The 14,519-nt window shown below is 31.9% G+C and overlaps 1 protein-coding gene across 2 annotated transcripts in view; it reads right to left on the bottom strand.

Annotated features, from left to right (window-relative positions):
* The window catches only part of LOC123672478 (longitudinals lacking protein, isoforms H/M/V-like), a 360,352-nt gene that overhangs the window by 4,270 nt on the left and 341,563 nt on the right, over positions 1-14,519 (bottom strand). The window contains exons 5-8 of one of the 2 annotated variants that reach the window (XM_045606582.1): positions 4,977-5,164; positions 4,298-4,855; positions 2,977-3,142; positions 2,387-2,877 (exon numbers count right to left, since the gene is read on the bottom strand). The exons of the other annotated variant lie outside the window; for it this stretch is intronic. Of the exons in view, the coding sequence (XP_045462538.1) occupies positions 2,402-2,877; positions 2,977-3,142; positions 4,298-4,855; positions 4,977-5,164 (1,388 nt within the window). The 3' untranslated portion in view covers positions 2,387-2,401. Of the gene's footprint in view, positions 1-2,386; positions 2,878-2,976; positions 3,143-4,297; positions 4,856-4,976; positions 5,165-14,519 lie in introns of those variants that run through there. 2 annotated transcript variants of the gene reach the window in all.

Here is a 14,519-nt window from a genome sequence, read left to right as displayed (position 1 = left end):
TCAAGTCAAGCCAAGTAACGGGTGTTTTTTTTCGAGGTATATAACTTTCAGTTGGCATTACTGTTCAAGACGGCGACCGATTTAATAGCTGTCAAGTGATTTATTCTCAGTTTGGTTTGGCAATTCATCATGAATAGATTCAAGCCTGAACAACGCTTGCAAATAGTGCAATTTTATTTCGAAAATAATGGTTCTGTGCGTAATACGTATCGTGCACTACGTCCATTTTATTTTGTTTAGCGATGAGCCGCACTTCTGGTTGAATGGCTGCGTCAACAAACAAAACTGCCGCATTTGGAGTGAAGCTAATCCTCAAGTGTATGTCGAAACACCGTTACATCCAGAAAAACTGACTGTTTGGTGCGCTTTATGGGCTGGTGGAATCATTGGTCCGTACTTCTTCAAAAACGATGATGGCCAGAACGTTACAGTCAATGGTGATCGGTATAGAGCCATGATTACTAACTTTTTCATTCCTGAATTGAACAATCATGATGTCCAGGAGCTGTGGTTCCAACAAGACGGCGCAACATGTCCACAGCTCGGGCCACAATCGATTTATTGAAAGACACGTTTGGTGACCGCCTTTTTTTCACGTTTTGGACCTGTGAATTGGCCTCCAAGATCTTGTGATTTAACACCGCTAGACTACTTTCTGTGGGGCTATGTAAAGTCATTGGTCTATGCGGATAAGCCACAAACCCTTGACCATTTGGAAGAAAACATTCGCCGTGTTATTGCCGATATACGGCCACAAATGTTGGAAAAAGTCATCGAAAATTGGACGTCCAGATTGGACTACATCCGAGCCAGCCGTGGCGGTCATATGTCAGAAATCATATTTAAAATGTAATGCCACAAGATTATCTTGCGGATAAATAAAATTCATGTCAATCGAATAATCCATCGTTGTTTTATTGCAATTTAAATTTCTATAGCTCTAAAAAAAACACCCTTTACTTGTCTAACTGCTTGACTTGAAATCAAGTCAAGCTCAAGCCAAGTAACTTGAAAATCAAGCCAAGCCGAGAATCCCTAGTTACATAATTGCTTTCAGTTTGATCCTTTTGGGATGGTTTATACCTGGTGATCGATTTCACCCTGTCAATCTCACCAAACACACAGCAACACCTTCCTGGTCCTCAATTCTGGCTTTGTCAGCAAAAGTTCAAATTTGTTTGGTCAATTTTTACGCGTTTTTACGTTTCAGGTAGTGAACCCACTAGAACTTCTATCTAAGGAAGAATATGTAAAGATATCGAGATACTTTACATAGTAAAGTTCCAAAATGGATTAATTCAACAAATCAGAAATAAATTTGAGCAAAAATAATCAGGACTATGATCAAATATTTATGATCTGGAAAGCAATGAAAAAACAACATCGAAATCAATGTTTAATTCCCAAAAAATCTGATGTATTCTGAATTTACAGATTTTATTGTCTTAATAACTATCCAACTGAAATCTATTCTTTGTAAACTCCTAATGATTAATCTTCTTTGAATTACCCTCTATCATTCTGACAAAATCAGAAGAAATTGATTCCATTGATCAAACAACTCAAATGACTCAAGAAAAAAAAATCTGATTGTTCTTATTTTGAATCTTAGCATGTCTAGTAAAGTAGTGACCTTTGAGACTACTTTTATGTTTGGTTATATAACTGCAACTTTCCAAAGGACATTTGAATCCAGGTGGCTTGTTGCACTCAAACTGGATGTGACGGTATAAAGATGAACTATGTTTGTAGCTTTTGCCACAGTTCCGACATTGCAGTAGGACTTTTCCTAAAAGGATAATATATATTATGGAGAGATCTATGAATTAAATTGTGAAATGGTGTAAAAGTCTTTGACAACTGTCATAGAATAATACATGGGGTTCAAATAGATAACACAAATGGATAAAAGAGCATTTATTGGATGTTTCAAGTTGTGATTTGAGCTTACAGCTGTTCGATTATGAACTAGAAGCCTCTATGTGAAGAGCAAAGGGAAAAATATGACATGTTGCATTCCAAATCTCTTCTTTGGGTTCAAATGATCAGTGATAATTAAGTTTTGACTTTATTATGCTGGAAGTCTTTGTACAAATTTGGTTTGATTGTACCACGAAACAATAAATACAAATTTATTATAATATTCTCATTTTGTTAGTTCATGACGACGATTTGAACCGCAATGAAAAAATATTCAGTCGAGTTTGAATAAAAAAATATCACTTTTATAAAATATTTATTTATAAATAAATTACAAGTACATGTATTGACGGACGATGGTTATATTCTTACCATATAATAAAACAAATAATGCTGTGGATTAATTTTCTTCTAAATAATACCAAATTATTGTATCTATAAAAAACATAAACCCAAAAAAGATTTACATTACAAACAGGCATTATTCTTGAGTATGTTCCTCTACTCCCAGTTCCGATAAGAGTGTGGTGACTGAAATGAAGTGGCAGTCAAATGCCGTTTTCATTTGGTAAAAACCTAACTGAATAAACATCCAGACGGCTTTGCATTCACTAGGATATTCAATATTGAGCACATGAATGATTTTAAAACAAGTATCCACAGTTTCCATAATATTAGGACATTTGTAAAAATATTGATCCACAGTTACATAATAACTGTGGATGTTGTTGAGCTCATTTCCCACCATTATTATAAATGGCTGTAAGGGCTTTTTTAAACTTATCATTTGTTCTCGACGTCTCTTGATCGTTTCTTCAATTTCTGCAGTGGATCTTATGTGAGTTATAAAGCTCTCTCCTGCATCTATTCCAGATGAATCACTCTTCTTCCCCTTCTGCTTGTGCAATAATAATGTTAAGCCCAAGAAAAGGGCTAAGTTCATCTGCTCTTCGCCAGCTAGAAAAAAACAATAAGAGATTATGACCATCCAAGCCGTTTGAACGCCCAAATGCTCAGAAAATTTTTATGAATTAGTCCACTGTTGTAGGTACTCACATTCAGCTAATCTCAACAATTGTGTCAATAATAGATTCGAAGAACAGACAGTAGTAGTTTTAGCTTTGTTTCTCACCACTTCTAACAACCTCTTTTTGAGCAGAGGAAAATTAGCAGATAGATTGCCTGTCACATTCCCATACAGGTGATCGAAATCTTTTAAGAGCTGTAAAAAATTCACTGCTTGATTATATATATAATTTGAGGAAAGAGAAACAGAGAAACATTTATGGTAGATATTCAATCCATCATCTCTTAATTTCATTAGAGGACGGTACTTTAACACTATATCATGAAAATTAAGGCTGATAAATTCATAAAAAGATATTCTGCATTTCATTTGAGGGATTCACCATAAATGTTCATTTCCTGAATTCTAAAACATGCTGTATTCATAAAATTTAATGGCAATATACAGGGTGTTTCCTAAACATGCGGCAAAAATTCAGGGGGTTGTTCCTTGGACTATTCTGAGAATATTTTGTCCTTTGATGATTTTTGAAAAACCTATTTGTTTCGAAGATATAGGGGAAACAAAATTTCAGATAATAACATTTTATTATGAAAAATTACATGAAAATTCAACTCAACCTACAAAAACTGTTGAAAATGACCACCTCTAGCCAGCATACAAGCATCCAATCATCTCCTCATTGACTGCCGAACCCTTTCAAAAACACCAGGATCATTTCTTATTAAGTTACACCCAGCAATGATCCGATTTCGCAAGTCTTCCACATTTTCTACTGGAGTGGTATAAACTAATGATTTTAGATGGCCCCATAGGAAATAATCTAAGGGGTTTAAGTCCGGGGAACGAGCAGGCCATAAATGAAATTCATGTCAGTCATCTCGGTGTTTGTATAGCGATTCATAATAGTCAAAGATAAAATGTTAATTGCTAATACATCACAAAACGAATTCAAATGAAAACCGTGTTTAATCTGTATTCCTTTACCATCTGCACTTATCAATTTTTAGTCAAAAAACTGGCCGTTTTTAGTAATTGGAATGTTGTTAAACAAATTTAAAAATAAATTGTACCTACTTAGTAAACACAGTGCGGTACGCATTTTTATTTAAACTATTATTAATTTTAAAAATATGAAAAATGTTGTTCGCCCTGTATCTTCGAAACAAAGAGGTTTTTCAAAAATCATCCAAGGACAAAACATGCTTAAAATAGTCCAAGGAACAACCCCCTGAATTTTTGCCGCATGTTTAGGAAACACCCTGTATAGTAGACCTCTCATATTTGAAGTATTATTGAACAAGAAACATTTCAACCATTCCGATTAATTTAAATTATTCTTCATCTTACCAGCAAGCAGCCACTTTGTTGCTGTAAGCATGGCAACATGGAAAAATATTCATATATCGTCAATCCATCCTTGGACAAAATATTCATTCTGGCATTTCTGGTGATTTTCCAATATTCTTCAACAGTAACCCATGGATCAGAGTAAATTCTAAGCCACTGCAACTGTTCTTTCACTTCACCAGTTGGAAGATTTGGACAGGTGGCTGTTGATCTAGTTGCTACGTAACCTTTACTCTTGTATATCCTACTCCTCCTCCTCAAATTGTGCAAATAGTAGGTCAGTTTACCCTTGGCAGATTGTTTCGAGCCAATGGAGGATAACTGATATGGTACATAATAGGTTGTTGCATATTCCCTAGGGAATAGGTTTTTTATTTCATAGGAGAGGAATTGTAGTCTCTCTCCTGGTATACGTCTATTCACATCTTCTTTTAATTCTTCTTGAATTATAAGTTTTGTAAGTATGGTCCTAGCATTTTGCGAAAGACATCCCTTCGTTCGTTGCTCAGCCAATATAGCTCTGCCTTCATTACTAGCATTGAGGAGTTCGAGGAGATTCTGGAGAAGAAATGAATTATGTTTTGGGATATAATCAACTTTGCCAGAGATCAACAAAGAAGGAGATTATTTAGCTTTGGATTGACCAAGAGAAAGAAGATGGGATGAAATGAAAGCTCACCCTTGGTGTATGCTCACAGGGTCCTTCATAACCAGAGGCTGTAGTGTGAGCTTCTGCTTCCTCTATTTCCAACTTTAAATGTACAGGTTCCTCGACAGGTTCCAATGATGCAGGTTCAACCTCCATATCTTGAGGGAAAGGAGAAGATGCAGCGTATTCAGCTGATGTAGCAGACATCGTATCGCTTCCTGCAAATGACAACCTTTAGTATGAATTCCGTTTGACTTACTTGGTTTGAAGAAAATATATTTGTGTGCACTTACTACTTTTTGTATGATGAGAATCAAAAAAAGAAACCATGCAATCGAGAATACTCATCGAGAGGAAGGCTGAAATAGTGAAGAGTATAAATTCCCACCACTGATCAGACCTGCACCCCGTATTTTACTCTGGATTGCATGGTGTTAACGTTTAATTCGAAGTCAGAAAATTAAAGGATTAAGAGGGATTACCACCATTTTCTGACTTATTTTTTTTCCAATGATGTTTCTTATAATAGTTCACCAAGACGTGGTGTAAACCTACACATGTATATTTGAAAAAAATACTGTGAGTTAATTTTATTAGATTGTTCAGAGTTTTTTTAAAAATTTGCATGATATGTAATCAGCAAAATATCGAATAAATATTGATATCATGATTTAAAAATAGAAAATTCCAGGAACTATTTTATTGAAAATTTGTTCTAACAAAAATAAAATGAAAGAACATAAACATAATTGTAACAAAAACATAATCTGAATTCTCGAAAAAATAATCAAAACTTCAACTGAATGAGTAAAATAACTCAAAAATCAAATTTTGAAGTGCTTGAGTCTTTGGTGTCTTCCCAACACATCAGTTCTGTTGAACATAGAATCGCAGTACTGACACTGAAAGGTTGCTTTTCTGTTACATTCATACTTCTTGTGACGTCGAAGGTGTGCTTTTCGCTTGTACTTTTTATTACAAGTGGTACATTTGAATGAGGATCCAGCTAGAATAGGAAAAATTACGTTGAATAATCCGTTGAGGAATATTTGACATCTCGAGTATCTATGGAAAATAAAAATTAAGTTGGTGATGGCTCATTCAATAATATTTCGATTTACAGAATTCAAGTTGGTACTGGACACGTCATTAGTTCTGTTTGTGTTATTGGATTTGATCCAAGAAATTGCAAAAATGATTCATTATTCAATTTGAGTATTTCTTTAGGATTTGTTCCTTCTCCAGAAAACATTCAGGAGTAGAAAAACCGAAAGAAAAACATTCTAGCAGAATCTTCCTGGGTTGGATCATTCCAACAAGTTTTTTTGATATTGCGAAACCTAAGATGTATCTGGATCTTTGCAAGAGTATACTACACATCCTCACAAAGAATTGTTGCCTCAAAAAGCAGCTCTAGCTGAAAACGACGAGTGCAGATTCTGTGGGGAGGAGGAAGAAACTCTGAATCTCCTGGTGACGGAATGCCTCGCCATCACTAGCCAACGCTAAATCCTTGAAGTCATACCAGATACTGGTGTTCATAAGAACTCTGGAATTTGAAGGTGAGCTCTATATCACGAAATAGCGGAATAGCTCTGAAGGGGGGCACAATAGACCATTAGAGCGCAGTGCAATCTTAAATCTTAGTCTTGTGTTATTCAAAAACTTTTATTCACGTATTTTTAGGTCTAAAATTTCCTTACGATCCAAATTTCAAAAAGTACCATATAGATCTGGTTTTACAAAATGCTGGACATGGAGTTATTAGATTGCCACCATACCATTTTTTGAAGTTTAAGTTTATTAAATTTTCGAAATTAAATATTGTTATATCTGTTATTTTTTGTGTATAACTGAGAATATTGAACCTATTTGATTCAAGGGAAAAAAAATTGTCTAGTAAAGATTATGTATAAGGTATTACTTCACTTCCTTCCTAGCGTGGTTCCAAAAGCCATAAAAATTACAAGAAATCAGTAGAAATTTAAAAATAGGGCACTGGAAAGGCAATAAAAAAACAAATTCGAAAACTCATATTTAATATTCCTCCCAACTTCCAAACAACATTCCAAAATAACGTATTCTCAAATTACAGGAATTATTGAAAAAAAAAATATATATACATGGTTTCAAGAACATTTATCAAATTTTTCAGGTCAGATGAGACTTTTTTTTCCCTGAAAATATATCTCAAACGCATCGTTATCGATCTACAGAGCATTAACATTTCAGAATTTTTAATTTTTGTCTTCATAACTTCCTCAGTTTTCAAGATATTACGATCAACTTTTAAACACTTTTTATCGTTTTTACATGCCAAGTGAAAGTAACGATCTAGAGGGTCATATTTTTTTGCTCCACAAATTTTCTTGACATGATAAATATGCCCCTTGATTCTTGAAATACCCTGTAGATAATTCTCAAGAAATCGAAAATAACACAGATTTGAACAACCAAAGAACTTATTGACTAATAATATCGATTCAAGAAAAAAAAATTTCATTGTTCCTTTTTTGAACCTTGGCATGTTTGGCTAGATAATGAGTTTTGAGGCTACTTTTTCGTTTAGTTATATAACTACAACTTTCTAAAGGACATTTGAATCCAGGCGGTTTGTTGCACTCAAAATGGATGTGACGGTACAATGATGAACTATGTTTGTAGCTTTTTCCACAAATATAACATTGAAGAGGAACTTTTCCTGAAAGTAGAAATACAGGTGAGTCAAAAGATTTCTGTGATTTCTATTTTGGTAAATAGACATTGACAACAGTCAAAATGATGTTTGGATCTTTCGTCAGACAACACAAATGAAGAAACTTACCAGGTGTGCCTACGATATTCAGATGCTTCTAGGTTCGACTTGAAATTATAGTCTTTTTATTTTATCAACTTCAATTATCTATTAGACCAAAAGACTATATTCTAACAAAAAATTCACGTTCAAAAGCTGCCAAGATTCTCAAAATGTTTTCTGCCATGAGAAAATAAATGAAAAAATATTCTGTGAGTTTGCAGATTGATAGGTTCTGATCTTGAGTGAATCAATAAATGTTATTCTAACACGATTGATACAATCCAAAATGATTATAATGGCAACACTGTAAATTATTTTGTGACATCTCATAGAATAAGCACTGTCACCATGGAAGTTCGATGGGACAGTACACAGGTGGTTCACATAAAATGTTGAACGATTATTCAATAGAGAATAATGTGAATTCTAAATAATAGTCATGGACACATTAATTTATTTTATCATCATGAAAATGAAGAAGTTACCAAAAACAAATATAATATAAAACTTTATTTAGTTTTTATGTTTATTTCTGTAGTGTCTCTCCAAATGATACTTCCGTGTACTTGAATATCCACATCCATGTTTACAACCTAGAATTGTGTTCCTAACTTTACAATCCATATATTTATGCAATTGAAGGCTGTTGGGCTGATAGAATATTTTGTGACAGTAATCGCATCGAAAAGTTTCTGAAAATGAAATATGTTAGAATACTGAAAAATGGGGTTAGGATCATTTGGTACATTTATTACTGTGAACGATAAATTTGTATTGGTAATGCCTCATCAGGATTTTTGGAATAATAACAATCGTATCTGCACGACTGCAGTGCTCTGGTTGCTATATATGAATTAATTATAGCTGTAGAATCCAAAAAACTGCATTTTTTGAATGAATAATTCGGTTTAATATGTGTTGTAACGAAATATTTCAGCCGAAACTGGGTAGGTGGTCGATACCTGAATCTGGTAATGGCTTATCTTGAAGGATGTCCATAAAATTAGTAAAATATCTCAAAATTTCAAAAATATATTCCATACAAAAGTAATAGTTCGATAAAATCTGTATTATATTAAACCCAAGATAAAGATGAAAATAAGAATAAACTATTATACAATTTTATATATCTAATGATTGTCAGAACATAAGAAATTGAACTACTATGGCCTAACATAATTTTCACTTCACTTCAAAAACGTGTCATAAAAGTATCTGCCCATTCGATGAAAAAACCGTAATCGATATTTAACCTTGATATCATTATTTTATATGGATAGTTCAATAATTTTTCATTGAAAAATTTAATTTTGTTGAATATAACGCTAGAAATTAACCCTTTCGAATATCCTGTTTGAACTAACGTATCAATATCACTAAATTTAAAACCCATTTTTGAATATAATATAATATTAATAAATAGAAGGATATAAATATGCTTTAGGTACCTAAGTAAACAAAAATTGACTGCTGAAAAAAAGTTAAAAAAAAAATATTCATTTTACAATTCTTCAGGCTGTAGATATGATAGACAATTCAAAAAGAAATAAAAAATAAAAAAAAAAGAAATAAAGGGAAAGAACAAATTATTCAATTTGAGGACAATATTATTTTTCTGATTGGAAAAAAACATCGATTTATAAGTAATAATAATAAGTAATATTTGTTTTTGTGTCAATATGTGAATTAAAAAATTACAATTGTTCATTTTCCACAAAATAAAGTGTAAATCAAAACCCACGCTAAATGTAACTATACTTCATACTTGAACATTTGCTGCCATAGAAATTTATTATCAACTATCAGACCATAAACGTAATAGAAAGCACTCATTTTGTTTCCTTGTCTCGACTTAGTATGTCTCTATCAAAGACTAATAATTACTCTGTGATCTTTAAAGTTTCCAGAGCAGACTTATTTCTGTCTATGATCCAGACTCATTGGATTTATATCTTTTGTACATTCAACTTTTTCGTATATATCACTTTCAATTAAATGTAAAGTTACATCAATCAGATTCAAATAGTTATTAAGGCCTTATACCAGGTGATTCAGTAAGAGTCATCCTCTTGGTTATTCAACTTGTGGGTCCACGAAGTCTGAGAAAGCTCACAAATCATACCACTATGTTTGACGTTAATATGACGTCTTAGATTATCCATTCTGTGACCCTTCAGACCACAGTAGGGACAAATGTACTTTTTCTCTCTTCCGCATTGCCTTCTATGCCTAGATAAACTTTCTGGGTTCTTGTAGCTTTTTCCACAGTTACAGTGGTGACGTCGATAATCATCTGAAATAATAATCATGTTAATAACGAAAAAAAAAAAACAAAAACAAAATATACATATTTACAGTAGGAAATATGCAATTACGTTAAAGTGAAGTTTGTACAAGCAATGTAAAGAATATCACAAACCATTTTGAAGTAACTCCTCATTTTATAACACAAAATATGGTTGTTTTTATTTTAGTTGACTTGGATGGACGATATTGTATTTTCATCGATATAAATCTAAACTAGATGATAGATCAATAAGGTCCATAAATTGATAGATGCCAAAAGTTTATAAATCATCAGGCAATCAAATACTAGAGATTTGGCTTTCACACACAGTCTAATAGATTAATACTTTCAGAGTTTTAAAATTAGCTGTTCATTGTCACGTCATATGCTATCAAAATACCAACAAAACAACTGTTCACTTGGAAATTATTATTTAATTCAGTACAATTAAGAATTTTTGTCAACAAAAAATTTGAAAAACTACATGAGATAAAAGTTGGGTCCTCATGCTTTGAATGATAATCACTCTTCCATTTTCAAATGCCTCCTCCTGCAATGCTTTGTCAAGTCGTGTCTTCTTTTGAATGCCTTTGGACAGAAAGGACATGGGTGCTGACCCATTTTGCCACAATCCTTTTTTTTATGCATTTTCAAGGAAGATAGTATTCTGTATGACTTGTCACATGTGTCACACTTGAATTCTGAAAAGATAAGTTAGATTAAAATGTGTTGAAATTTGAAGAATTAAAGTTTTCACTAAGCACTAAATCAAAAAGATATACACATTCCGAAAGATCCCTAATAGGGGTGTACGTACATATAAAGTACTGGTAACTACTATAATTTTATCTAACTACATATCTTTGAGTGTATCCAGAATTAATTCTACTCATTACTCTATTAGCTATCAACTATATGGAAGAAACAGTGCTAATTTTATAATATGGTTTCATATAGTTAGGGCGACCAACATCTGAAACATCAGCTGGCAAGGTTATGCCATCCGTATTTTGGGACCTGCATGATGTATTGTTCATTGGCTATCTTGACAAAAATGAAACCGACAACAGTGAATATTAAAAAACGTTATTGAATCGTTTGAAAGCAGAAATTGAGGAAAAACGTCCTCAAACGTATAAAAAGAAAATAGCCTTTCTCCAAGAATATGCTCTCTTCAAAAATCGATTATTTAGCATGATCAAATTGAACAAATTACTTTTCCAAAAGATAAGAAAATTCTTACAAAGTTGCTTTATTTCAGAAATTGAAGAAACATCAAATATCACAACAAGAATAAATAATGGAATTGAAAATAAATAAATGTAGGTTTTATCCGAATCATGGGTCTGATTCCAGCTCAGGCAATAATTTTCCAAAATATCCATGTATCCTGCCCATATGTTTCTCTAAATGGTATTTTCTCTTGAAGGACTTTGGACATCCTGGACATGGAAATCTTCCCGATTTTCCACAATCCTTACGTTGGTGTAGTTTTAAAGATGAAAGGTGTCGATAGGATCTGTTACAAGCATCACATACAAAATCTGAAATGCAAAATTTCAATAGATTTCTTGGGAAAAATGAAAATAGACGGTTAACCATCAAATTGCAAATTTTATCGGTTCAAAACTTTAATATTCGAATTGAATACATAAATAATAGTAAGAATAAACATTCTATATCGAAGAAAATTTAATACGCCTTAATCACTTCTAGTCTACTTGATTAGCTTTTGATTTTGAATAAATCAAAATATAAACTTGTGCCGTTCAACCTACCAAGAACTGCGAATCTCTTGATCTAGCAAAAATTGACCAAACCTTATTTTATAGAAACTCCATGAATCGACTGTAATGAGAATAAATTATGTTTTTACAATTAAAAGTTTGGAAATTTGGATATGCAAAATAAAATTGATCGACAGTGATAGATATTCAAGCACGTATTCATTTGTATGATTTAGAAAAACAAAACACCATTCTTAATCTACCTTAATTCTTTCCCACATTAGTGCGTCAACGACTTTAAAAATTTTAAATTTTCGGTGACAAATTGCATTATTAAAACTGGTGAAATTTGTCTCTGTTTTGGAATAGAATAGATAGTTTCATTCAATTTTTTTATTTGTATTGATGAATCTTTAGTGCAGCTATATTAGTTTTTCTACCAAAATAAGAAAACTACAGTTAAATTTCAATCAATTTCATAACAATAAATTACAAGTCTTCAACAATGCTTAAAGCTCATTCACCTTGAATACAAAATAAAAATTTATTTTGAAATTATTATTTCTCAATAAACTAATAAATTCAATTAACAATGAAATCAATAAGAATTATAATACTTCATGAAAATATATTTCTTTATCTCTGCAACAAAATTGTAGTTTCGATATCTCTGTTCTCCTCAGATAGATCACCAAACATTTTGGATCCTGCACTATAAATCTGCCATGTCCCAATATACAGAGTGAATTCGGCAGAGATGCCCTTTCAAATGTGTCCTTCTTTTGAAGGATTTTGGACAGTTTGGACAAGGGAACCTTCCTGATTTACCACAATCTTTTTGCTTATGCAACTGCAAGGATCTAGACAGATGATACGATTTGTGGCATGCATCACATTTGAATTCTGAAATGGAAATTTTTTAATTATTGAGTTCAAATTTTTCATTTATTATATACGATAACATTAATTTTTTAAGTATTAAATCTTTTTGTAGAATCATATTATAGCAGTTAGAAAACGGATGAGACAAACATGGATGAGTAAATATTACACTGGTGAAAGTTTGTCACTATAGAAAGGTTCATTCAATTTGTTTATTTATATTAATGAATTTTTGGCGCAGCTTGTCTACCTTTGCTACTAAAATAAAAAAAACATCTAAGTTAAATTTCAACGCATTTTATAAAAATGAACATCAATTCTTCAACAACTCTTAAAGCTTATTCACCCTGAAAACAAAATAGAAATATATTCTGAATTAAGTATTCCTTAATACACGAATCAAAGTGATTCAACAATTCAATTAATAATGAAAATTGATTCACCTTATAAAAAAAATTTCATCTCTGCAAAAAAATATTCCAATATGTTCAATTCATACTAAACATATTGGAATATTTGGTAGAAATTCCATCGCAAATCTTTATAAATTATTGTAGCTGCATAGTGACCGTTGAAATGATTCTTATCGCTCTCGAATTATTCATTTTATGTGCACAAAAAAATATTGAACACATAAAATGTGGATATTTTCAATTCCTTAAAAAAGAATAAAATGCACTGACGTGAAGTCAGGAATAATTATAGATAATTGATAATGTTGAAAAGTATAGCTGAGCAGAAAATATTTAGTTTAAACTGTCTAATCAATACTATCTACAAAATAAAATCTGGTACAATCAACAATTATAGTAATCCCTGTAAGTTGTTTCTTGTCAAAGGATGTTAAATCGTTTCATTAATTAGACAATAGAATATTTCATTTTTATTTTTTAAGTGTATAAGAATGACATTCCAAAATAAATTGAAAAAATTATTTCAATAAAGAACAAATATGTAACAAACATTGAATATTAATAGAATTTCTTTTTGAGCCAAAAGAGACATGTATATAAAGTTAATTCATCACATTATATCACGGTGAACAAAATAAGCTATAATATTGAATTATACATCGAGAAATTAACATACTAAACAGTAGGAAAAAAACACTACTAAATTTCAGCGACTTCTAGCTCTTATTGAGTCATTATAGTTTATTTGAAGAATAAAATGACTTTATCTTAGGGAAAATGTCCAGATCACATAAATGTTATACTATGATTGAAGTGTATAAGTGAACCTTAGAGACACGCGCAACAATGCAAAAATGTCAAAGATATTTGACATGCATATCTAATTTTCACTGAAGATCTTGTCTTTCCAAACAATGATTAGAATTTGAATAAGAATTTTTTTATTGTTAACCGAATTAAAAAATAGCAATACCCAATCTGTATCGCCTTGTCAAATAAATAATTTCAAAGAACTGCGATCACAGCATAATCATAATCCTACAAATTTTGTTTAGACAGAATTTCTATTCAACTAACATGTGCAAATACGCATCATAATGCATGTTACTCATATGTTTCATGATGCTAGACTTGTGCTTTGCTTTGTAAGAGCATACTGAACAGCTGAAACAAGGCTCTTTTTGACATTCGTATTTTTGGTGCCTCCACAAGGATCGAGCAACTTTGTACGATCTACCACAAACTCCACAATTGTAGCAGGAATCTAAAACAAATAGTCGTCAGCAAAAAACATCAGAGTAGAAGATAACAACAAACAAATTTCTTCTTTTTTTACATAAGACTGAGTAAGATATTGTAGAGGAATAAAGCCAAACAATAATGAAAATAGCAACAAAATGATACAATTCAAAGTTGTCACAATATCAATATAAAAGAACTGAAATAATCATGGAGACTTACAAAGGT

Source organism: Harmonia axyridis, chromosome 2 (genome assembly GCF_914767665.1).
Source record: "Harmonia axyridis chromosome 2, icHarAxyr1.1, whole genome shotgun sequence".
NCBI classification, from domain to species: Eukaryota; Metazoa; Arthropoda; class Insecta; order Coleoptera; family Coccinellidae; genus Harmonia; species Harmonia axyridis.
This window is presented reverse-complemented; position numbering and strand designations above follow the sequence as displayed.